The sequence below is a fragment of the Diaporthe batatas genome (assembly GCF_019321695.1).
Source record: "Diaporthe batatas strain CRI 302-4 chromosome Unknown Contig00021, whole genome shotgun sequence".
Lineage (NCBI taxonomy): Eukaryota > Fungi > Ascomycota > Sordariomycetes > Diaporthales > Diaporthaceae > Diaporthe > Diaporthe batatas.
In genome coordinates this window covers 250,780-273,277 of record NW_025408568.1, presented here as the reverse complement: position 1 = coordinate 273,277, position 22,498 = coordinate 250,780, and the positions used below count along the sequence as shown (strand labels likewise).

Genomic DNA, 22,498 nt, shown 5'->3' with positions numbered 1-22,498 from the left:
AAGATAAATAAGCATATAAACTCGAGTGCGCCCACTTTGAATATTATAAGCAGAGATCATCAGTAAAATGAGCAAAGCTAAGTTGTTAGAATACTTTGTGTATTACATTGACCTGAAGTTCGTAATATCTTCCATCCCCTGAGCACTCACCCTGCTCTAAGCAAAGCCTCTACTCCCACGAGCAGCAGGAAATAATAACCTGGATCATTTTCTTCCAACCGTCGACCCGGTACAATCGTTTCTAAATTGCCTGTGGCCTTGTGGACATCCTTTTCAAACTGCCAGTATTGCTTCTGCCGCCCTCTATCCTCCCCCTAAATTCCCTGTGCCATCTCCTGGTCGTTATCGTTGTCGTTGCTACTGCCGTCATTGCCGTCATTGTCGCCATTGTCGCCATTGCTGCTACTGTTATTATTTGCGACGCTGCCAGCATTGTTTCCTCTCCAAAAAGTAGGAGAAACCGGAGTTTTTCTTCCAGGCAAGAATTTGGGGCCACGATGGCCGGTACCGACTGGTCTAGCGCGCATGGGCGATGGTGTGGACACATCCGACGGAGGCGGATTCGGCGGCACGATGGCCATGTCGCCAGGGGCCGCTGGGTAGTCTGCAGGGTCGACGCCGCGGCCCATGTAGTAATCGAGGCTATCTTTATCCTGAACTAGGCGCATAAACCCACCCCTCATATATCCACGTGCGATAGCATCCAGCTGGGGAATCCAGTCCATCTCATCACCGTTTGCATCTAGCCAACCTCCGTCGTACGGGGGACTGAGCATGCCCGCCTGCAGCAAAACGGCCAGTGGGCGGTTGAGGTTGTATGCTGTTTCATAGGCACTCGTCAACTCAGCTTTACCTAGGGAGTGAGGCATTTCACATCTAGATGTGACTTACCCCCAGACAACGTGCCACCAGTCATCAGCCTGAATAATAATTCAAACCCGCGAGCGATAATGCGCTGTCCCTGGAACTGGAACAGAATTTTGTGTCAGAAGATTAGGAGAAACCTACGTAGGTAGCCATCCTATGGGATATTGAGGAAGTAAAGGGATACCTGACTCGCAGGTTTGTTCTCTTGTCTTTGATCTCCATTTTTGACAGGTTGGGGGGTGACTAGAAGATGAAAGAGACTGGCACGAACTTTATTTCGGATCCATATCAGCGGTATGTAGAGGATATCAGCCCCATCTTCACTGATTCTCGCCCAAGCTGATGCAAAGTGATCCCGGTATGGATCGGTGGGAAGCAGCATTGCATCCTCGGTCCGCTCCTCCACTGCAACATTTTCCGGATTATGGTACTCATACGGAGCATTATCGCGTTTATTGCCTTTGAAAGTAATGTTGTAAATTCTCTGAAGGAAATCCCCGGTGCCGCCGTATTGCCCGTCAGCCCACTCGCCAAGGTATGTGACCTCCCAGGCAGCGTTCGACCTCCGATCCACATGAAAGCTCTGAATAAAACCGAGAAACTCCTCCGGTTGGCCCCACCTTGTCAGGAACATCTCCCCAAAATACCCAACCAGCGGAGCTTGAGAAGCCTTCCTGCGGACCTGGAGTGACATGCGCAGAGTGGCCCTATGCCCGTCCCGGGGAAGAAGTATGTCCGATGTACCTCGTGCTTCTGCGACAACCACATCGTCTGCATCCCTATGGTACTCAGGTCTGGCCCAGGTACGAGGCAAGTCACTATCCACGCGCACGAACGGGGCATGCACGTGTAGGCGGGGGCGGGGTCCTGGGACCACAGGGACTCCTTCCTCGACGTGCAAAGATCCATTGCAATCGGCCTGACAGTAGCAGTGCTTGAAGTCGTTCTGGAGCTTCCCGAGCTGAGCCATCAAGCGGCGTTGGCGGAGGAAGAGGAGCCAGTTCCAGGTGGCATGGCGCGGTTCTGATGCGTCAGAGTCAGAGCCGCTGCGGGCGGACGACATTTTTCGATGGGCGGAAGTCCTTGTTTACGAAGTTGAGCGCTAGATCTCGCCAAATGAGGTTACGGAATAGATGCATGCGGATCCCAAGCACTCGTTTCAAGACTCGGGAATCAAGAATGAGTCGCGCACCGTGTAAGTTATGGGGGAGAGGTGGAAACCGTTCTGTCGTGATTTCTCTCCAAACAGTGGTGTTATCCCCCTTGGTAACGACCCGAGGCGACATTGATTGTCAGAGCAAAGCATACTGCAACAATGTGCCCGTCTAATGTTAAGATCCCGTATCCCTGCCGAAACCTTTGTGGTCAAGTACTGCCGCATGCGGCGTGACGATAAACGAAGTACGCCAGCAAGTTACGCGGGGACCGATATCAAAACAACGAACTTCTAAGAACTTGTTGACTGGTTACCAGCCACATTTGTTCCGTTTCATTACAGCCGGAACAATTTTAAGACTTAAAATCTGAAGTAAGGACTTTTATTTAGGGCTGCAACATGCACACTATATTAATATTAGACATTACACTAGCAAGACTACTATAACAATGCCGCGAGCAGCATAGATAAGGAGGTATTCTTATATATAAGAAGTAGTATAATAGTTATTATTAAATATTAAATTCTATAAGAAAATAGAAATAAATATTTTTATTATATAAAGAAAAAATTACTTATTATTATAAATACTTTAAAATTATATTATTAATAAATATAAATATTATAAATATTATTTAAATATTAATTATTTTATAATAAAATAATAGTAAAATAATAGTAAAATAATAGTAAAATAATAGTAAAATAATAGTAAAATAATAGTAAAATAATAGTAAAATAATAGTAAAATAATAGTAAAATAATAGTAAAATAATAGTAAAATAATAGTAAAATAATAGTAAAATAATAATAAAATAAATCGTAAATTATTTCTTAAAATAAATATATGAATACTATTAGTAATTTATTACTAGAAGTGTATATACTTACTATACCTAGGCACCTAAGTATGTTTACACTTGTAGATACTAGCTATATAAGTAACGCGCACATGGGCGGGACCGCAACCCGAGGAGGATGCAGCTTAAGAATCATTGAATCTTAATTTACCCTCTAGGCCCCTCTAGGGATAGTTCTATTATGTAAAATGGCGCTCAGCTGTTCTTAGCGGTGCTGATCGACATAGCATAGGATGACTGCAAACTCGGCAGGCTAGGCTAGGGATAGATAAACCTTAATCCCGGTAAGAATCGTATATTAATAAAGTAATAAATATATTTTAAGGTTATATAGTAATATTAAACTTACTTTAATAAATAGATAATAGATTTTTTTTAATTTTATTATTTAATTATAAGTAAGTTATTATACTTTAAAATAAATAAAATATAATACATTTATAAAATTAATTTATTTAAATTTATTATATAAAGCTTTCTATAATAAAATATAATTTATATTAAAAAGAATAAAAGTTTTATTAGTTATTAAAATATATATCTAATTTAATTACTACTTTAATTTAAATAAATTATATAAACTATTTATATTTCTTTAATTTTATTATTAAGTTAAAAATAAATAATTAAAGTTTTAAAAGAATAGAATGTAATATACTTTTTAAAGATTAATTTAATTAAGTTTATTATATAAAAATTAACATTAAAAGTTATTTTAAATTTTTAAACTTTATTATAAACTAAGTTATAATTTTATAAAATAATTAATATTTATTAATAAAAACAAATATTAATATTATTTTTAATAACATTAATTTTTATATATTAAAATATTTAAAAAAATAAGATTATTATAAAATAAAATTATATATATATATATATTAATAAATAACTTTAAAAAGGTTAATAAAAGGTATTTACCGGTGTACCCTCCGTTTTTTCCGGTGCGAATCTCCGATCTCATTATTATTATCTTATGTATCTAAAACATAGCTCCTTTTAATCATTGTTGAAGATGGAACCGATACCGGGGAGTTGGTAGAATACGGACGCCAACTTCAAACATAACCAAGTGTGCGTGGAAATACATTGGTTGTGATGTTGCCTGGATTGGCTCACTGTTCCGAGACCTCTCGGGAAGAAACCTTCTCTTTTATAAAATTTAACATTGTGATATGTAGGAAAAGTGAAGTTGAATACTACTAATCATCAGATTCGTGACCTCATGTATGCCATGTAGCCTTGTAGACCATGTCTCTCCTCGCTGAGCTGGCAGTATCCGTCGTATTGCCGACTACGATGCCTTGCTCGTTCTCATACTCAGCCCAGGCACTCTTCAGGGCCCAAACGGCGACGCTTACTTCTACCCCAGCGGGTAAACTGGCTGTTCCGAGCGTCAAATGTGTCAGGGGTTCCTCGGGGTAGAAGAGAACAGTAGCTGCATGGACACCACCGTCCAGGAAAACTTCCAAAACGGATCTGTCTATGACTGCCTGCAGTCGCCAAGTTCCAGAAGACGTGTTCCATACGTCGGCAACAGAAAATTTGTCCGTGAAGAATATGTTATCAAACCCTGCCAACTGGCCGCGGTCAACGAAGAACGGCTGGTCACCGCCAAAGTAGTATCCCGAGCTCAATGCCTCGTCGGAGGAAGGCGAGGTGAAGGTCATGTTCAGTGTGGAGGAACCGGTGATGGTGGTCGAGTCCAGGCCGGTCACGTTAGCCTCGATATAGAGAGCATTTGACGTGACGGAGGCGAAGTCGACCTCGACCGAACCGATACCCTCAAACGTGGTCGTGTTCAGTGGTGTGTCGAGGACAGGGCTCGGATCAACCAGCTCGTTGGCGACCACCCAGCCGATCCGGGGCGCTTTGGTGAGGTAGTTAGCCCTGGGTAGAGTCATTGCGCTACGCCACCCCTCGAGGTTTCCAGTCGGAACCTGCTGCGTGTACTGCCAGTTGGATGCCCATCCCATGTTGATGGCGTTGCTCCCATCCGGCAGACCGTAGAAAAACTGGGCGGCGTAGTTGTCCTTCGCGAAGTCGGTCAGGCGCGTGGCATCGTCAAGTGTCTCAAAGTGTGTCCCATTGAAAGAACCGGGGAAGTACTGCGTCACTGACCCGCCAAGTGGCGCGCCGGGCTGCAGCGAGATGGTCATGACATAGGTCTCGTCCACCACCTCGCCGCCGATGCTGTCGCGGACGGGCATCTTGACCATGTTGGGGCACTCATACTGTGCGCCAAGGAGGCCGTGGTAGGAGAAATTGGAGGTGTGTTCCCATGTCTTCAGGTCAGGGCTGGTGAAAATCCCGACGGTGAACTCCTGCGAGTAGGCGATGACCGCGACCCAATGATCCTCGTACCAAATGACCTTGGGGTCACGGAACTGAGTACTCGTGCTGTTGATAACGGGGTTCCCGTCGTAGTACTCAAACGTGTAGCCGCCGTCGTGAGAGTAGGCGATGGCCTGAATCTGGGGTCCAGCGGATCCGTCCTCGTAATACCGTGCCAGTGTGAAGATGGCAACCACGCCGTTGTCCTGGTCTGGGAAGAATCCGGATGTGTTGTTTACATCCACGACGGCGGACCCCGAGAACACATAGACACGCTCTTCAGGAGGAAAGAGAGCAATCTGTTGATTCTCCCAGCGGTAAAGATCCCGGCTTGTGGCATGGCCCCAATGTTGGTTGCCTGCGACGATGCCTGTCGGATTGTACTGGTAGTACAGATGATATGTGCCGTTTGCATCGACAAACATGCCATTAGGGTCGTTCATAAAATGTTCCGGGGGTGAAAAGTGAACCTGAGGTCTGAGGGGGCCAGTGTAGTTGCCCGGAATCGGTGTCCCGGTTGGCACTGCAGGGTTGACGTAGGTGGGCACACCTTGTGCAGAAGCACAGGCGGCTGCCAAAACCGATGAAGCTATTCCCACGGTAGACTTCATAGCGATGAGTCAGCTTCGTCGGAGACTGAGGGGATACAGCTGATTGAAGAGGTACCTGGCGGGCATGGCGAGTGGTCCTGAGCTGCGAGAGCTGGCTCTTTATTAATACTATATGACTACTAACCTTGGAAGTTGTATGCCTACAGCTGAGTGAACGTCTCACGCCACCTGCATATGACGGTCAAATCAGCATCAGGTGAAGCCAGTACTAGGGCTGCACGAGCTAAGAGACTGGCCATTGACGTAGCATGAACAGACGACTTCGCGGCACGAGGGTGGCATCCAGACCCGGCGCCCCGGTTTGAGGGGCGGGTTGAGACGTTAATGGCAGGATTGGCGTGGGGATGCAGGGAAAAAACAGACGAACACCTGACTTGCATCTTGGGTCCTCACTAGACCAAGCCTTGGAACAAAATCTTGCAGCTCTTCCAAGACGCCTCCGCCGATGATGACATGGTGAGAGTGGTATCGGTCCGACAGGGGCGCCCCGCACGATGAACTTTAAGTGCGGTGCCGGGCCAGACCGGGCAAGATCATGAGCACATATCACGGCCTGAAAAATATTGTGTGCTGATGTAGAACTCGTTGAAGTCGCGTGCGGGCTAAATTGCATGAAAGACAATGTCCCTGACAGAGTCGGTTACATAAGTTCTCAGCCCTGTCTGTGCAGTTTTGTCAGTGATGGAAGGTTAACTTGTTGACCGGATCCTTGGGAAATCAGGAGGAGTCTCCAGCCTGTCGGGTGGTGGCCGAGCAGGTCGGCTCATCCGGAGCCAAGCCTGGAGTTTCTCTGGAGTTTCTTCGGAGGCGGAGACTACGATGAAAATATCACTACGCACCCAAAATCAGCGAACACTCCAGCGACGCGTCAACAACGAGGAGACTAAGGATGCAATTTGGTCTCGACTCTTTACTAAGAGCAACGGCCTCAGGCTCGAGGTGCCCATATTGCGGGGATGCACACTACCGACATGGGACGGACACGCCTCGGGAGGAATGGATGTCGTGAACATGTCGGTCATCAAGCTGGTGTGACGTCTGTTGTGGGGTTCGAGATTAGGTTAAACTCCGCCCCCCACGGCCCGGATTGCGGGGCCGTTGGGCAAGGTTCTCCCATGCACCGTTGAGCCGTCGGCGTTGGGCTAGGGAAATAGACTTCAATAAGCTCGAGCAAGACTCAGTATATAAACCCTCGTCGTCTTTTCCGTATATAGCAAGCTTCAGTTTTAGGACCAGCTAACGGTGCTAAAGCGGCCATTGTTTGGGGCTGTTCGCATCTCGAAAGAGAGGGGACAACCAGTTGACGGTCGTCCAGCTGAGTGTCATCAACTACGAAGGTGACGAGTGACGACAGATGCAAAGCAGATGACTCAAGATTTCTCCCGAATAAACTCCCTCCCCATTTATCTCACCCGACCTCGCCTGTGGCGCCCGCAGTCGTTCACGGGAGGTCCTGGGAGCCCGGCAGCATTCATACATATGGGCCCAGAGTTCTCATGTCCAGAGACTGAAGATTCCACCGGCCAATCCGGATAGACATGGATCACGAAGCAATAGAGCACGGAAAACTCGCTAATTGTGGCTTTAGGCCACTAGGATGCGCAGTCATGGTGTTGTTCAGCTCTTCAGGAGACGACCTGACCTTGCTCATTCTGTACTGCTGTACTGCTGTACTGAGCCCGGAAATCCTTGCATTGATGTACATCGCGACCAGTTCTGAGACACGGTCGCAATCGACTAACCCTGTTTTCATGTCATCAAATTTGTTCGCTATTCACGTGGAGGGAGTACTATAGTTAAAAGAAAACGGGGTAGGCGCATTAGTAGAAAACTGTGTTGGTACGCGGGACGTTGAGCAATGCTTCAGCCTCATTACCTCAGAACCCACAGCCAAGGGCGCATTGCGGCGTTCAGTGGAGTGAGAAATGGAGAAGCCAAGACATCATGCCACTTGGCAGTGCAATCCCCCGAGCGCCCTGTTATTGAGAGGAACCTGTCGAGGTGATGTGGATTCGCCGCTCTCCAGGGCTCTCGGGCCCAAATGTCGCTGATTCGTACGGGAAGACCCACCCTTTCGGTGGCTTCGCCCCTTCTTTCTTTCTTTTTTTCCTCCTTTTTTTTCAATGACTTCAACTCAAAAGATTTTATTGACGGTTTGTGATGATGCTCACCTATGTGGAGAACACTTTGACACAAAGCTCAGAGATCCAAGCCCAAATTGTTTATTTCACTTCATCATCACCCTATTGCTTTGGGTGTCCGCAACTGAAAGACAGCGTGACAAGGGCCATAAAGAATGCTGTCAAATGCAGCCTTACAGACAACGAGGAGGGGGACAAGGAATCGTCATTGCATAGCAAACCAAACTTTTAGCATTCCACATCACCGGCCCGATAGGTTCTGCTGTTCCCATGACTGTGCTCATAAGTCGACCGGGACTGCGTACAATAATCTGTCCTAGTTGGAAGATTGAACTCATCGCCACTCTAGGCGAACTTGATTATGCGAAGTGGTCACCACAATCACAGGCTGTCTGAGAACACTAAGCACATCGTCGACGGTGCCATGCCTTGTCAACGCCATGTGCTTCCACATAATTCCCCTATGTCCTGGTTGTGAGGAGCCGAGTGGACTGGGCGAGGAAGTCATCTATTCGGATGACGTGTGTTGCGGCCACTGCCCTCCAGAAGACGTTTGTGGCTCGACCACCCGACTCATGACCAAGAGCGAAGTCAGCCATCCCGACTTCGAATGCTCGACACCTGGTTGCGGAGACGTTCGCACCAGTCTCAGTGCGGCTGAGGAGGAGGCTGAGCTGCAACGTGCTAGAGACCATGCCAAGCGATTTCTGAGGGAGAACCACGAGAACTGCATTTCGCTATGCATTCTTCCATTCATGGATGAGCCTGCCCCAGAAAGCGAGGTAATTCAGTTACGGGATTTCTCACAACATTCCGATTAGCACTGACCTTAGTTTCTCTCAGAATGTTCCTGAGCTCCCTATCCTCGGGTTCCGACCCGTGAATAAACCAAACCGTACCGGCCTGCACGGGAAATCGAGACCTTGGTCCAAGGTATCATCACGTAATGTCCGTATTGGTCACCAGCGCTTGACTAACATTGAGGGGCAGAAACGAGGTCAGCAATGGACTCGTGAAGAAGAAGTGGCATTGTGGAAGTTGAGGCGACAGGGAATGCAATTCACCCAAATCGCAGTAAGCAAACTTGGTAGTCATCATCATCTCATACCGCACTACGTCTAATAATGGAGAGCAGAAGCAAATCGACCGGACTGAACGTGGATGTTATGATCGATACAATAAGTTGCGCAATGGCGGATTTGGTCGGAAGTAAGTCCAGCCGTGGAGGTTGGCAAATGTCCTCGCGGATGGTCAATTCTATGGCTGGGAGCAGGAAATTCCGTACCTGTAGAGAACTAGTTTCGCTTGTGTTTGGTTTCTCTTCGGATATTCACTGCAGAAGCTGAAGCCACATCGTCCAATTAACTTTCTTGCTTCATGTCACTAGGCAATGATCCGATGTCAGCAATTACATCATGCAACTCTCTCGAGTCTTACGACCGTTTCGTGGTAGTGTTGGACAGGTGGACCCAACGTTGTATAATAGGAGTTGAGCGGCAGTGGACTGGCCACCTTGCTTAGCTGGTTTCGCTTCTATTCCACATACCTCCGAAGACATACATGGCGCGTTCATGAAGTGGTAAACGCTCAAGACCCAGCGTCTTAAAAAGCATACCGTGTCGATAACAGTGGTAAAAATACGATAGGTGCCACCTAACTTGGACGGCCGAGCTAGAGGCTAGAGTGCCACAAATGATGGATCCCTCGTTTGACGGGTCATCAGTTGGGGTTATGACCCAACCTGGCTGTTGCCTCTATCAACCAGGTAGCGAGCTATTGCGCGGGCCGGTACATGGAGGCTGAACCGCGACCATTGTTGTCGCCTCCGAAATGATATGCCTCCTTTGGCAACTCAGCTTGTTTGGAGTGTGAAGGATGACGCTGAGCAGTTGAGCCCCGCAACGCAAGTCCTTTTGTGAACCCAACCACCTTGATCTTAACCTTGGAACCTTTCTGAAATCTGCCCCTCGTCCTTGACGTCTTCACGCACTATTTTCAATCTGTCGCTCTTGTCTCTTGACAACATGCAATTTGGTCAAGCGATCGGGACCGCTTGTGTCACATACGCTGTCACAAACATTGACGATGCATTCGTCTTGGCTACTTTCTTTGCGGAGTCTATCTAGTTAAAGTTCCGCCGAACGCCAACACCGTTTATGCTATTCCAATGCTAATGCAGCTCACGCTCACAAGTCGGAGGCTTGATAGCCAACCCTGTCCCCGTACTAGTCATTCAAAGTCATGGTCCTCCCTACTGTTCAATTGAAAAGCCTTCGTCATGACGAGATTCAATTTCTCAAAGGGAAAGTCCAGGACCATTGAGAGACGCGCCAAGTAACCCAGGGTTACCCCCATGAATTTGAGTAACTCGGACCTCTCCTTCAGCATCTTTAATAAGCTTGCCGAACAACAAAACGCCATAATGACCGTTCTCACAAGTCCCCTAACCTAATATTAGCTTGCCAAAAGAGTCTATTGCCAGGAAATGTTTCAGTAGGATCGGGTTCGGTTTAAGCATACCACTCTGAAGCAACGACTGGATCGCCAATATCACCCATCAAGCGTAATATTTCTTGCGAAGCTCCCAAAATAGAGGCCTGGATACTTTCCAACGACGCCAATTTTCCCGGCTTCGAAATTTCCTGGGTATAAATGCACAGGAGCAACTCAAAGTACTGCACTCGTGTGAACAATACTCTGAGCGGTTCTTCCGGCCCACCGTGGTTATTTAAACTCATGGAGAGGTCCTTCCAAGCTTCAAGCAGGCGTAGACACTCCTCCCGGGAGTCTAAGTAACTTGAGTTCTTAGCCTCCCTTCCGTGCAGCCTCTGTACTGTGTAGGAACATAGGCGACCGAAAAGGCACTGTACGGCGAGGTCTTTGCCGTGTGGATCTGAATTTTCGGTCACATTCGGCAGCGGGTAATCGATAAGATCATCTGGTAGTGTCTGTGGGGTTTATTAGCTCTCGGGACACTGTCCACCTCAGGGCCGCTCCCTGGATCTTCGGGGACTTACCGAGAACCCACCCATCCGCATATTGTACTGCTTCTCAATGGCGTAAAACAGCCAGAATCCTTGCTTGAGTAGTTTCTCGTCTCGAGGATCAGTGCAGATTGAACTGAGAGACCGCCGGCTGTGGAGCCGTAGAGCTTGTACGTGCGCTGTACCGTCCGCCAAAAGCCGGGGGACCAGGTCCGGCTTCCAACGCATAGCATATGCAAGCTTCTCTTCTGTTAGTATCTCTAGTCTCCAAAAGATAGTATTTGACTTCTTACTAGAGCGAGAGTAGCCTAAACACGGACGTTAGCGCTCTCGATTCTGAGATAATTTGAAGCAACGTGATGAGCCTACTTTGAAAATGGTAACTGAGGATTTGGACCCTAGCCTTGGGAGTATCCCTAGAGCCTTCTCAAAATACCGCTGTGCGATGGACGGCCTTCTGGACTTATCCGCGCCAAGTTGATGCTCAAGTTTTGCGCCCGTCGCAATTGCCCCGTACATCAAGGCTGCAGAGGCAGCATCGGCTGATTTGGTCATTATAACATCGTCAAAAATAGGAAAGAGGGTATCTTTGTCAGTGTAATTGGCACCCCTGTTATCGAGAGTCAGTAGACGAGCAAGTTCTAGAATTAAGTGGTAAACACTTACATGTACGGGTGTCCGATGAAAGCTGTGTTGTGCTTAGCTAATGATCATGAGCGATGCCTTGGTCGGGGAATCGATGCTTACTTCTGAGATGAGATTGAAGGCGATCCAAATCAGTTTCTTGGCCAATGTCCGCGTCCATATTCATAGAGTTGAAGAGAGGAAGATCCAGACGCGAAAGTATGTGCACGATGATTCTTTCCATGTGTTCTGAATTGAAGTCATTCCTTAAGTTGACATTGGACATTTTGATTAACACCTTGGCTCCAGAGAACTCCGCTAACTCGAAGTCTGCGAGGAGTGTTAGACAGGTTGAGACCATGACAGATAGCAGGGTTAGAGAAAATTTACCATTGTCTAGATGGAGTCCAGCAAGCTGTGATTTCAGATCTGGAACCCTTTGCTCATTATTGTAATCAGGAGGAGTAGGTTCGCCAAGTCCAGCGCGGCTGACGTTCTCTGACACGGGTTGGGACGGGTGGAGGAGCTCAAATACGTCGCTGCCATGACCCAGATCGAGGTGATCCCCGCCAAGGAACAGCCCATCCGTCATGTTCAGATCAAGAGAGCCATATGACCAGTGGAATGGAGCGTCGAGAACCCCGTCTTCGTCGAATACCGTAGGAGATAGCCAAATTCGATCTGCATCATCTCTGCGCATCCCGTGGTCGCTGATGGAGTTTGTCGGCCCCGCTGGGCTTACGACAACTGGCGACAGAGTCTCGACAGCCGTGCTGCTCGCTACCGAAGTTGAAGCTTTGATAGTCAGTTACTATGTTAGAGAATCCCTCAATCGCTCAAACTCACAGGGCCTCCCTCTTTTCTTCCTGGGAAGGTAACGACACGTGGTCCCGCTTGCCTGTCACACATCAGCTTAGGTTTGTCTAGTCTGACCGCCCTAGACTTGCCTGGCACTTTTGGCATGTTGGTTCTCGTCCATCACCTAGATCATTTCTTTCAGCGCTGATGTGAGAAATCGATGGCGCGTCAAAGCCCGAGACCTACATTTCAGTTTACGAGTTTTGCATCCTTCACAGGCGCCTGGGCGACGCTTATAGGCTCGGGTATCCATGACTACTAGGTTATCAGATTCCTGTGTTGAGTCTCTAGGCCTAATACTATCTAGCGAAACACGCCGTACATGTTGATTTTAAGCATGGGAGCGATGTTAGACAAGCAAGCCGTCGAGTCAGCAGTGGCCGGTAACGTCATTGTGCGATTCGTCGCGGGCAAGGGCAACAAACCACTGAACGGCGGGACGGGTAGACCAAGGACCCGAGTGGCTGCCAGGTGTTATCCACTCCATGGCCCGGCCCGTGCGGCTCCGGTAGACCCGGGGATTTGGAGATTTAGCTTTCGCTACTGTGTATGAAAGAGGCGGTCTCTTGTGTGTTGGCCCTAGCCCCCCCGGGGCCGCTTTACACTAGAATAGAAACCGTGTCCGTCACGAGTTTTAATAGAATGTAGACTAAGTAAATTTATTAAATATAATACTATTATTAAAGTTAAGAAGAAAATATAAATATAATAATTTTATTTTATATTAATATATATAAAGTTAATATATTATAATAATATAATAATAAAATTATTATAAAAATAATAAGTTATAATAAATTAATTAATATAAATATTAAAAGGTTTATATATATTTATATATAAATTAAGTTTAATTAATAAATTTAATTAATATTATTTAATACTTTATTATTTATTTAAATAAAATTTTTAATTTATATTAATATATAATACTTTATTTAATTATTTATTATATATAAATAAAATAATAAATATTAATTTATTATTTATTAATTTAATAAAAGGGTTTATAAATTAATTTATTATTTAAAATAATTAAAGTTTTATAACTTTAATTTTATAATTAATTTTAAATCTAATTAAATTATATTATTATAACTTTATTTAATTTAATTTAAACTTTTTTTTAAAATACTTTAAGTATTTTATTTTTAAGTAAATTAAAACCTTATATTCTTTAAGTTAAAATTTAAAGGTATTATAAATTTTAAAGCTTTAGCCACACTATATTTTTCCTTTATACTATATAACCACTTATTTCTTCCCTAGTAGTCTAAAGCTCACATATAAAGTCTTTAATAACTTTATATACATCCTTATAGTTCTCTTAAAGAGAAACTTTAAATCCACTCTTTCCTTTATTGTTATTATATTTTTCTATACTATTAAGGAGTTAATAGTTACTAATAATAAAAGTATAAACTTAAAGGAAGATAAGCTTATTATACCTTCTCTTTATCTTTTTATAAATTACTTTTAAAACTCTCTTTAAAAGTTTTAATACTTTATTATAAAAGTCTTAAAAATAGTATATTATAAATTATTTTTTTATTTTAACTTCTTTTAAAGTTAGTAGTTATATACTTAGATAAAGGCTATAGTACTTATTTAATAAGGGTTTTAGTAATATATATATATATATATATATATATATATATTTAAAAGGATAATTTTTAGTTAGGCTTCCTTAATATAATTTATTTATATAGTAATTATTTTTAAACTTAATTTTATTATATAACTCCTTTATAATAATTAAACTATAAGCTACTTCTATTTATAATTTTAATTAATACTATTATTAAGATAATACCCTTTAACCTTATCTATATATTATAAGGTTAAAATTATAAATATCTATTATATTATAACTATTATTATTAGCATTATATTCTTTTTAAACACTAGATTTTAAGTACTTACTATTATATAAAGGCACTATATATATCCTTAAATATATATAGAATAGAAGTAAAACTATATAAATTTTAAATTCCTTATAATTCTTAAATTCTTTAAAAATATAATAATTATTTTAAATAATAATTATTATAAGAGATTATATTAATATTATAAACTACTTAGATTTTAAAATATTAACTTAAAATTTTAGTCTTTTAATTAAGTAACTCTTTTTATAAATAATAGTTAAATTTATATTAATTTAAAGTTATATAGTAAGAGTTTAAAGTTTAAACCCTTTTATTAAAAAGTTATTTAAGTTTTAACAGGTTTAAAATAATATTTAAAATATAAGAAACCTTTATTTAATAAATAATTAAAAAGTAAAAAGACTTATTTATCTTATTTTATTTAATTTTTAAACTACTTATAGTATATTTATTCACTTTTAGGGCGCCTAAAAAGGCTTTATAAGGACCTTAGCGAGATTAATATTATATAATATTATATTAATACTATAAACTACTTAGATTTTAAAGTATGAATTTAAAAATCTAATCTTTCAATTAAGTAGTCCTTTTTATAAGTAGTAGTTAAATTTATATTAATAATAATCCTTTTTAAAATAAATTTTTATTTTTATATAATTATAAATTTAATTATTAAAAATTATTTCTTTTCTATAAACTTATTAAAATTATAAACTTAAATACTTTATATAATAATAAAGTATAATTATTTTCTTTAATTATATTTTAATTTAATAAGTTAATAAACTTTAAAATCTTTTAAAAATAAATATTTAATTATAATAATAAGTATAATAAGCTAAGCTACTACTTTTAAATAATATTATTTATAATATAATTAAACTAATTAATAAATATTTCTTTAAGTAAAGTTAAAACTTTTAAAAATAATAACTTTTTTCTTTTCTAACTAATATATTTAAATTATATAATAAATTTAATACTCTTATATAGTTTTAATTAATATTAAACTTATTTATAACTTATAATAACTTTAAATTTTAATAGATTAATTTATATTAAAATTAATAATATTAACTTAAACGAATTAAATATAACGTAATATATTAATATAAAACATATCTTTTAATAATAAATAATATTATAAATAATTATAACTTAATTATAATAAATCTTATATAATAAACTTAATTAAATTAATTTTAAAAGATATATTATATTCTACTTTTAAAAACTTTAATTATTTATTCTAAGTTTAATAATAAAATTAAAAATATAAATAATTCATAAAATATTTATAAAAGAAAGTAATAAAATAAAAGAATAAAAATAAATAAAATAAATAATTATTTAAAAATAATTAAATTTTAAAAAAAGTATATATATATTTTAATAAATATTAATTATAAGAAATATTTAATATATTCTTTAAAATTATTATTAAAAAGTTAAAATTATAAAATATTTCATTTAAAATTATTTTTTTAAAAAATAAATATTATTAAAAACATATAATTATTATAAAAGAGAAGCTTTTAATTATAAGTGTGTGTGACGTAAAAACGCGTTTTATAATATAGTACGTGACTATCCTAAGACATCTTCAGCCCTACTGTAGAGGGTGTGAAATTTTAGATTTCTTTTAGAAGGGTTGGTGGGCCTGAAATTTCGCCATGGCTGGAATCCCGAGTGTTACTCCACTTTGGCAAAGGAACGATCCCTACACCTAACACGCCGGAAACTTGACATGAACACTCAAAGCAATCTCGTCAGGCTGTGTATGTGCCGTTAGAGTCTCGCCGCAATGCTCCGTATTCGCCCATGAGCCCAGTCCCTCAGGGAGAGTCCTACCCGACATAATTGCCCGATGCATCCTCTTCCACGAAAAAACGCAGTAGAGCCTACTATCCTTGCTCGTAAGCCACGCCTGGTGCGAGTTGGCCGCATCATTCGACCACTCTGACTCTGTCCGCGTTGTCGTCTTGTTCTCGTCCATGTACAAGGTCCATTCCCGAGCCCGAAACTCACTCGCCAGCTCATGGTCCACGCAATCCTCAGGGAGCCAAGAGAAGGTAGTGGGGTCGAATTGACACCCCAGCCTCTTGGCATCCGTGGCCGAGTCGCCGCATCTCCTGGTCCGTGGGTCGTACCGTTCGTATGCGTATGGCTCGGCGCTGCTTGTTTTGACGACGGAGAGGGAGAACACCGCGACAAAGAGGACGAGGGCTGCTAGGAGCAATCCCCATACCAGGAACCGCATCGACTCCCCCGACACCTTCTCTTCATAGCGCGCTTCTTCTGTGCTTGTGCGGAGGGGCGCGTAGTTGGGCCGCTCTGAATGAGGCGGAGACCTCCGGCGGGCTTTACTCTTGAGAAAGTCGAACATAGGGAAATAAGATTATCCGTCTCTGGTGCTGGTAGTTGGCGTTTCCACAGTGGTATCTACTGCTGCAAAAAGCAGATGTGTGTAGGGACAAGCGTCTGGGACACGGTATGGTGGGGCCTTGGCAAGATGTAATTGTACTCGGTTGAACGCCGACTGTCAAGAAGCATCGCCTCATTACAACATTGCTCGAGCCAACCAAATAGAGGGCGGGTTTCAGAAAGCGAATGCTCCGACTTCATACCGGATCCGCCTGGTGCACCGAAGCAGGGTCCGAAACTTTAATACAGTACCAGATCTGCGGTGAGAAGATCTGCATCAAAGAAGCCCACAACTGACGTCCGTGACTCAAGGAGGTTGGGGAAACAGCCTTGCCGAATAGCCGTTTTACTCGGATTCGTGGTCGGTAGACTCGTAAAACTTCCCGCTGAACAGCTGCATCCAGAAAATTGTCCCATCCAAATTTTGGGAGTTATAGCAGTGAAGTTGATACAGCAGTTAGGTAAGGGAATCGGGTAAGCGAATTAGTATTTCCGAAGAGATAGGTACTGCAGGCTGGATGACTGGTGGACTTCAACTACAACTGAGTTCTGCACAAGATTTCAATCAACAGACACCTTGATGTTCTATTGCCGAGAGTCGTATTGGGCCGTTCAAAAACTTTCGGATAGCTCGGACCTTTGAGTAATTACCAATGTAAGAAGTCGCGGCGCAATGTCGGTTGCAATACCTGGTTGCCTCATCCACATTAGTCTGAGTGGGGTGTCTACGAACCGCTGTGTCTAACTCTTGGATTTCTCTCCTCGTGGTATATTTGGAGAATAGTTGGGTCATTTTCCACCAAAGTTGTGCCGCGATGGATCGGAAATCACACGCCTTGATACAACATTGACAGATCCCCGCGCTCGAGCGAGGAAACATACGCACTTATCGCGGCGATTCTTTACATTCATCGCAGAGTCTTCTTTTTTGTTTGCGCTCTAAACTCGGCCTGATCCATTCTCTGGTTTTCTTGATAAGCGTCGAAGCTATGGCAGAGGAAGCAAGGCTACTCCTTTCCGAGGAACGTCCATCTGATGACGGCTCCCACTTTCAACAATTCCCTGAGAAAGGGGCGCCCGCCTGGTCTCCGCATCCAATAACCACTCAGAGGCGCAAAACTGGCAGATCTGTGCCTCTTTGCGCGCTCGCCCTGGCGATGCTCATCCTGCTTCCGTGCCTCGCCGGAGGTGCGTTCTACCTCGGGGCGAGAAACTCCTACAAGCCTCTACCGGAACCGAAGAACCTAGGATCGTGTGGAGCATCGCCAGCACAGGCGCGCGCAAAGGGATGCGTCTTTGACTTCATTCTTGGGGGCTGGATACACCCCGCGTGCCTGGACCAGGAGATGTACGACAGGTACCTTGAGGAGTGGAAGACGCTGAACATCACGCTCTATTCCGGGCCCAACGAGACTGAGCCGGTCGGGATGGACTATGGGCTGGAGGGAGACTGGGACTTAATCTGGGGCGTGGGAAACTTCCACTACCTTCACTGCTCGTACGTCATGGAGAAGAACTGGAAGGTGTTAATGCACGAGATCAAGGCAGTACCGGAAAACTGCGTTGAAGACGAGCATATGTGGCACTGCCTCAATCTGAACGGAAAGCCTAGTGCAGAGGATATCACCTCTACGAAGAGGAATCAGATCTTCGAGCGCGCACCGATTCTTGACTGTCTTGTTTTCCACTAATGCAAGCAGAGCAACAGGCTCATGGAACTTGAGCATTACAACTGCTTAGAGCTGAAGAAGGGCTGGCAGATTTTTCTGATAGCTATTTTGAGAACAAGAGGAGTTCAGGAATGCCGTGTGCATGCAATCATCTAAGCGGGTCAGACGACATGACTCTCCATAGGATGCCCAGGTGTGGAGAAGAATCTCGGCCGGCTAAAAGTCTCCGACAAGAGCATCTCTGGCCCCAATTTTTCCCCATCCATCTGTATTACTAGCGAAGAATTTACCGAATTGCCTATTACCGAAGTTCAAGGGCAAGATGACGCAGCATAATGATTCGCAACATGCTTGAACGTTAAGACAGAAGCAAAGAGAAATGGGAAGGAAGTCTGTGTGCCGGAACGCCTAAATCGTAGTCTTAACTATGAATTCACATCTCCCTGTATTATTTGTAGAGACCCTAGCAGCTGCTTCAAATGAAGGGACGGCTCTAGCAGACTAACTAATCCTGTATCATTGCCCCAATCCCAGGAAAAGGTTACTCATCGGCAGCCGGGTTCTGCAGTAATACTTGGTTTTGTTTCTATTCCGTATACTTCCGAAGCAATAAACGGCACCTTGGTACATTGGCAACCGTTCAAAGACCCAGCGTTGGAAATCTGCAATAATTATTCGCAAAAGTTCGGCGGTTGTCGAAACTCGTTGAATCGAGCCAGTGGGGGTTTGCTGTGGAGGTCCCTATCGTGACCTGAGCTGTTTTCTTCAGAGGAAATCTTATCACTTACATTGCTTTGCTAAAGATGAAAGTCATCAAGATCCAGCCAGGGGGTAGGGCTGCCGTTTTCGACGCGCCAATACCACGGCTGCACCCTGACTGCGTCATGGTCAGAACCGTCGCAGTATCGTTGAACCCAGTGGACTGGAAAACCATCAGCTTTGTGCCCGGAACCGCAGGTTGCACCGCTGGATCCGACTTTGCAGGCACCGTGCGTAAGGTCGGGTCAAAAGTGACCAATCTCAGGGTCGGCGATCGGGTTGCCGGATGGGCACACGGCGGTAACATCGGCAGCCCTGAGGAAGGCTCCTTTGCCGATTATGTCGTGGCCAAGCAAGGAATCATTCTCAAGATCCCAGCAGGTGTGGGCTTCGAGGAGGCGGCTACTCTGGGTGTTGGGATCTCGACCGTCGGTCTAGGTCTATTCCGACGGCTTGAGCTTCCGCTGCCGACCGAAGCGGTCAGCAGCAGCCTACCATTGCTAGTATACGGCGGCAGTACGGCGACAGGAACTTTGGCTATCCAGTTTGCCAAACTGTGCGACTTCCCTTGAAGCCCACCTCCCCTGCTTGTGAACACATATGCTGAAGACGGTTATTCCCAGGTCCGGCCTCAGTGTCATCACGACATGCTCCCCTCACAACTTCGCCATGGTCAGTGACCTGGGAGCTGACGCAGTATTCGACTATGCGAGTCCCAATGTTGGTTCCGACATCCGAGAGCTCACCCAGAATGGACTTTACTATGCCTTCGACTGCATCTCGACTGAAGAGTCGGCACGGATATGCGCGGATGCCCTCTCGGAAGACACGATCAGCAAGAAGCCAGTGTATAGTGCCGTGCTTTATTGTCATTTCCCACGTAAGGATGTGTGCGTAAAATTCACGGTCGCTCAGACCATCTTTGGCAAATCCTTCAACAAACCAGAACTGGGGCCCGAGGATTTTCCCGAGGATACGGGTGACTATGAGTTCGGTCAAACCTTCTGGAAAATAGCCGAAGGCCTTTTGGCGGAGGGCAAGTTCAAGGTTCATCCACGGGATGTCAGAGGTGGCGGCCTCGAGGGTGTTTTGAAAGGGTTAGAGGAACTGAAGGTGGGCAAGGTCAGCGGGAAGAAGCTAGTGTACAACATTGGGGCGGCGAAGGGGTAGGCTACCGAGGATGCTTTCCTAGTTTACTTGAAGCCCACTGGCCCAGCTAGATCATGTATAATAGTAGTCTATATTCATCTATGTGAAAAGACTGGATTCTAAGAGAAAAGAGTAATATAGTTTATATATAAATAATAGTTAGTTTAGAATAGTTTATAGATATAAAATTTATAATATTAAAGATTTATACTTAAATAAATAAAGTATAAATTTATATTAAGAAACTTAGAAACTAAAGTTATTAAGTAGTAATAAATTAAATATATTATATAATATTATTTAATAGAAAGTTATATTATAAATTATAATATTTAAATATATTTTAAATTTAAATAAATATAAATATTTAATTTTAAAGTTAATTATATTATAATTTTTTATAACTTTAATATTTTAATATTTATTAAACTTATAATTATTTTATAAAAATAAGTTTTTAATTAAATATTAACTTATAAATAAATTTTATTAAATTTTAATATTATATTAAAACTTAAAATTAAAAAGTAATTAAATTATTATTATATTATTATTTTTAATATTATATATTATAAATATTTCTTTGAAAAAGATTATTATAAAAATTATTATTATAATATTTAAATTAACTTTTATTTGTTTTATTATAATTTTATTTATTTTTAATTTTATTTAAATTTAACTTTAATATATTTTAATATTTTTAAAGATTTAATATAAAACCTTTATAAATATTAACTTTATTAAAATAAATCTTTTAATTATATTATAATATTAAAATAAATAAGATTTATTTTAACTATTAATAATATATTTTAATAATAAAACTTTATTTTTAAATAATTATAAATTAAATTATAAATAATAATTATTTTATTTCTATATATACTTTTAATTTATAATATATTATATTTTTATTTTATATTATAAAACTTTTTTACTAAATTATATATTTTATATTTAATTAAAAGTTTATATATAAAGTTTTAATATTTTTATATTTATTATTATAATTCTTTTATAGAAATTATAAATTATCTTTTAAATTTTATTATACTTTTATATATTATTAGAAATTAAATTACTATTAATAATAAAACATAAAAATAAAATAAAACTTATGTAATTCTTTTTATTCTTTTATACATTATTTTTAAATTTATTTTAAAATATTTTATAATTTTATTATAAAAGTTTAAAAGTAATATATTTTAAATTTTTTTAAAAAAGTATTATAATATTTATTAAATAAAAGTTTTATTATTAAATATCTTTATATATATATATATAAAGATAGTTTTTATTAAAAATTTATTTATATATTATATTATATTTATTATTTATTATATTATATTCTTTTAATTATTAAAATTTAAATAATTAATATTATATAAAAGTATTATATTTATTTTATATATATAAAATTAAAAATAAAACTTTTATTTAATAACTTATTTTATTATAAATAAATAAATAAATAAATACATAACTATTAATAATAATATTTATAATTATATAATAATAACTTTTATTTTTATAAAAGTTATTATTAATTAAACTATTTAATATACTTTTAAAAGGATTAAGTAATTATAATTTTTTCAAGTATATTAAAATTTAAAAGATTTAATTTAATTTAAATCTTATTAAAAAAGATTAAAAGTTTTAAAAGTATAATATAAATAATAATAATATAAAATAGTTTTATATTAATTTAATAAATAAATTATAATTATATAATATTCTTTTAAATAATAAAAAATATAATATTAAAGTTATATAAATAGTTAACTTTTATATATTTATATATATTAAGTTTAAGTACTTTAAATAAGTTTTAATTCTAATTTCTTATATATTTTATAAAAGAAGTATATCTTTTTAAATAATATAAGTATTATTAATTAACTTAAAAATATTAACTTAATTTTAAAATTTAAATTTTAAAATAATTAATATTTATTACTAATAATATATATTAATTCTAATATAAGTTTAATATTCATTAATTTAATATTAATAATATTATAACTAAGTCTTTAACTATAATAAAATGGTTTAAATTAGGGGGTGGTCCGAATGTAGGTGGGCTACTTTAAGAAGTGTTGATTCTTACGTCGAGAAAACTCTTATAGCAACGTACCACAGCGCTCTATTTGAACACCTCTG

The 22,498-nt window shown here is 40.4% G+C and overlaps 5 protein-coding genes across 5 annotated transcripts; 3 read left to right on the top strand and 2 right to left on the bottom strand.

Moving 5' to 3' along the window:
- Positions 1-314: 314 nt before the first annotated feature.
- On the bottom strand, positions 315-1,930 carry KVR01_012763 (uncharacterized protein; the record flags this gene model as incomplete). The annotated part of the gene is made up of 3 exons (XM_044781403.1): positions 315-820; positions 892-967; positions 1,139-1,930. 3 exons carry the CDS (start codon positions 1,928-1,930, stop codon positions 315-317), a joined length of 1,374 nt encoding a protein of 457 aa, XP_044638234.1.
- Positions 1,931-4,032: 2,102 nt separating this feature from the next.
- Positions 4,033-5,917, bottom strand: KVR01_012723 (uncharacterized protein). The gene has a single exon (XM_044788408.1). The coding sequence runs from the start codon at positions 5,826-5,828 to the stop codon at positions 4,107-4,109; it is 1,722 nt and encodes a 573-aa protein (XP_044638194.1). The 5' UTR covers positions 5,829-5,917; the 3' UTR covers positions 4,033-4,106.
- Positions 5,918-8,409: 2,492 nt separating this feature from the next.
- Positions 8,410-9,011, top strand: KVR01_012764 (uncharacterized protein; the record flags this gene model as incomplete). The annotated part of the gene is made up of 3 exons (XM_044783200.1): positions 8,410-8,751; positions 8,813-8,895; positions 8,954-9,011. The coding sequence occupies 3 exons, from the start codon at positions 8,410-8,412 to the stop codon at positions 9,009-9,011; spliced, it is 483 nt and encodes a 160-aa protein (XP_044638235.1).
- Positions 9,012-17,740: 8,729 nt separating this feature from the next.
- Positions 17,741-18,442, top strand: KVR01_012711 (uncharacterized protein; the record flags this gene model as incomplete). The annotated part of the gene is made up of 1 exon (XM_044784167.1): positions 17,741-18,442. One exon carries the CDS (start codon positions 17,741-17,743, stop codon positions 18,440-18,442), a length of 702 nt encoding a protein of 233 aa, XP_044638182.1.
- Positions 18,443-19,224: 782 nt separating this feature from the next.
- KVR01_012714 (uncharacterized protein) lies at positions 19,225-20,350 on the top strand (the record flags this gene model as incomplete). The annotated part of the gene is made up of 2 exons (XM_044789930.1): positions 19,225-19,736; positions 19,804-20,350. The coding sequence occupies 2 exons, from the start codon at positions 19,225-19,227 to the stop codon at positions 20,348-20,350; spliced, it is 1,059 nt and encodes a 352-aa protein (XP_044638185.1).
- Between the last annotated feature and the right edge of the window lie 2,148 nt (positions 20,351-22,498).

Coding starts and splice junctions, on each gene's coding strand:
- KVR01_012723 (XM_044788408.1), bottom strand. CDS start 5,828: ATGAAGTCTACCGTGGGAATAGCTTCATCGGTTTTGGCAGCCGCCTGT.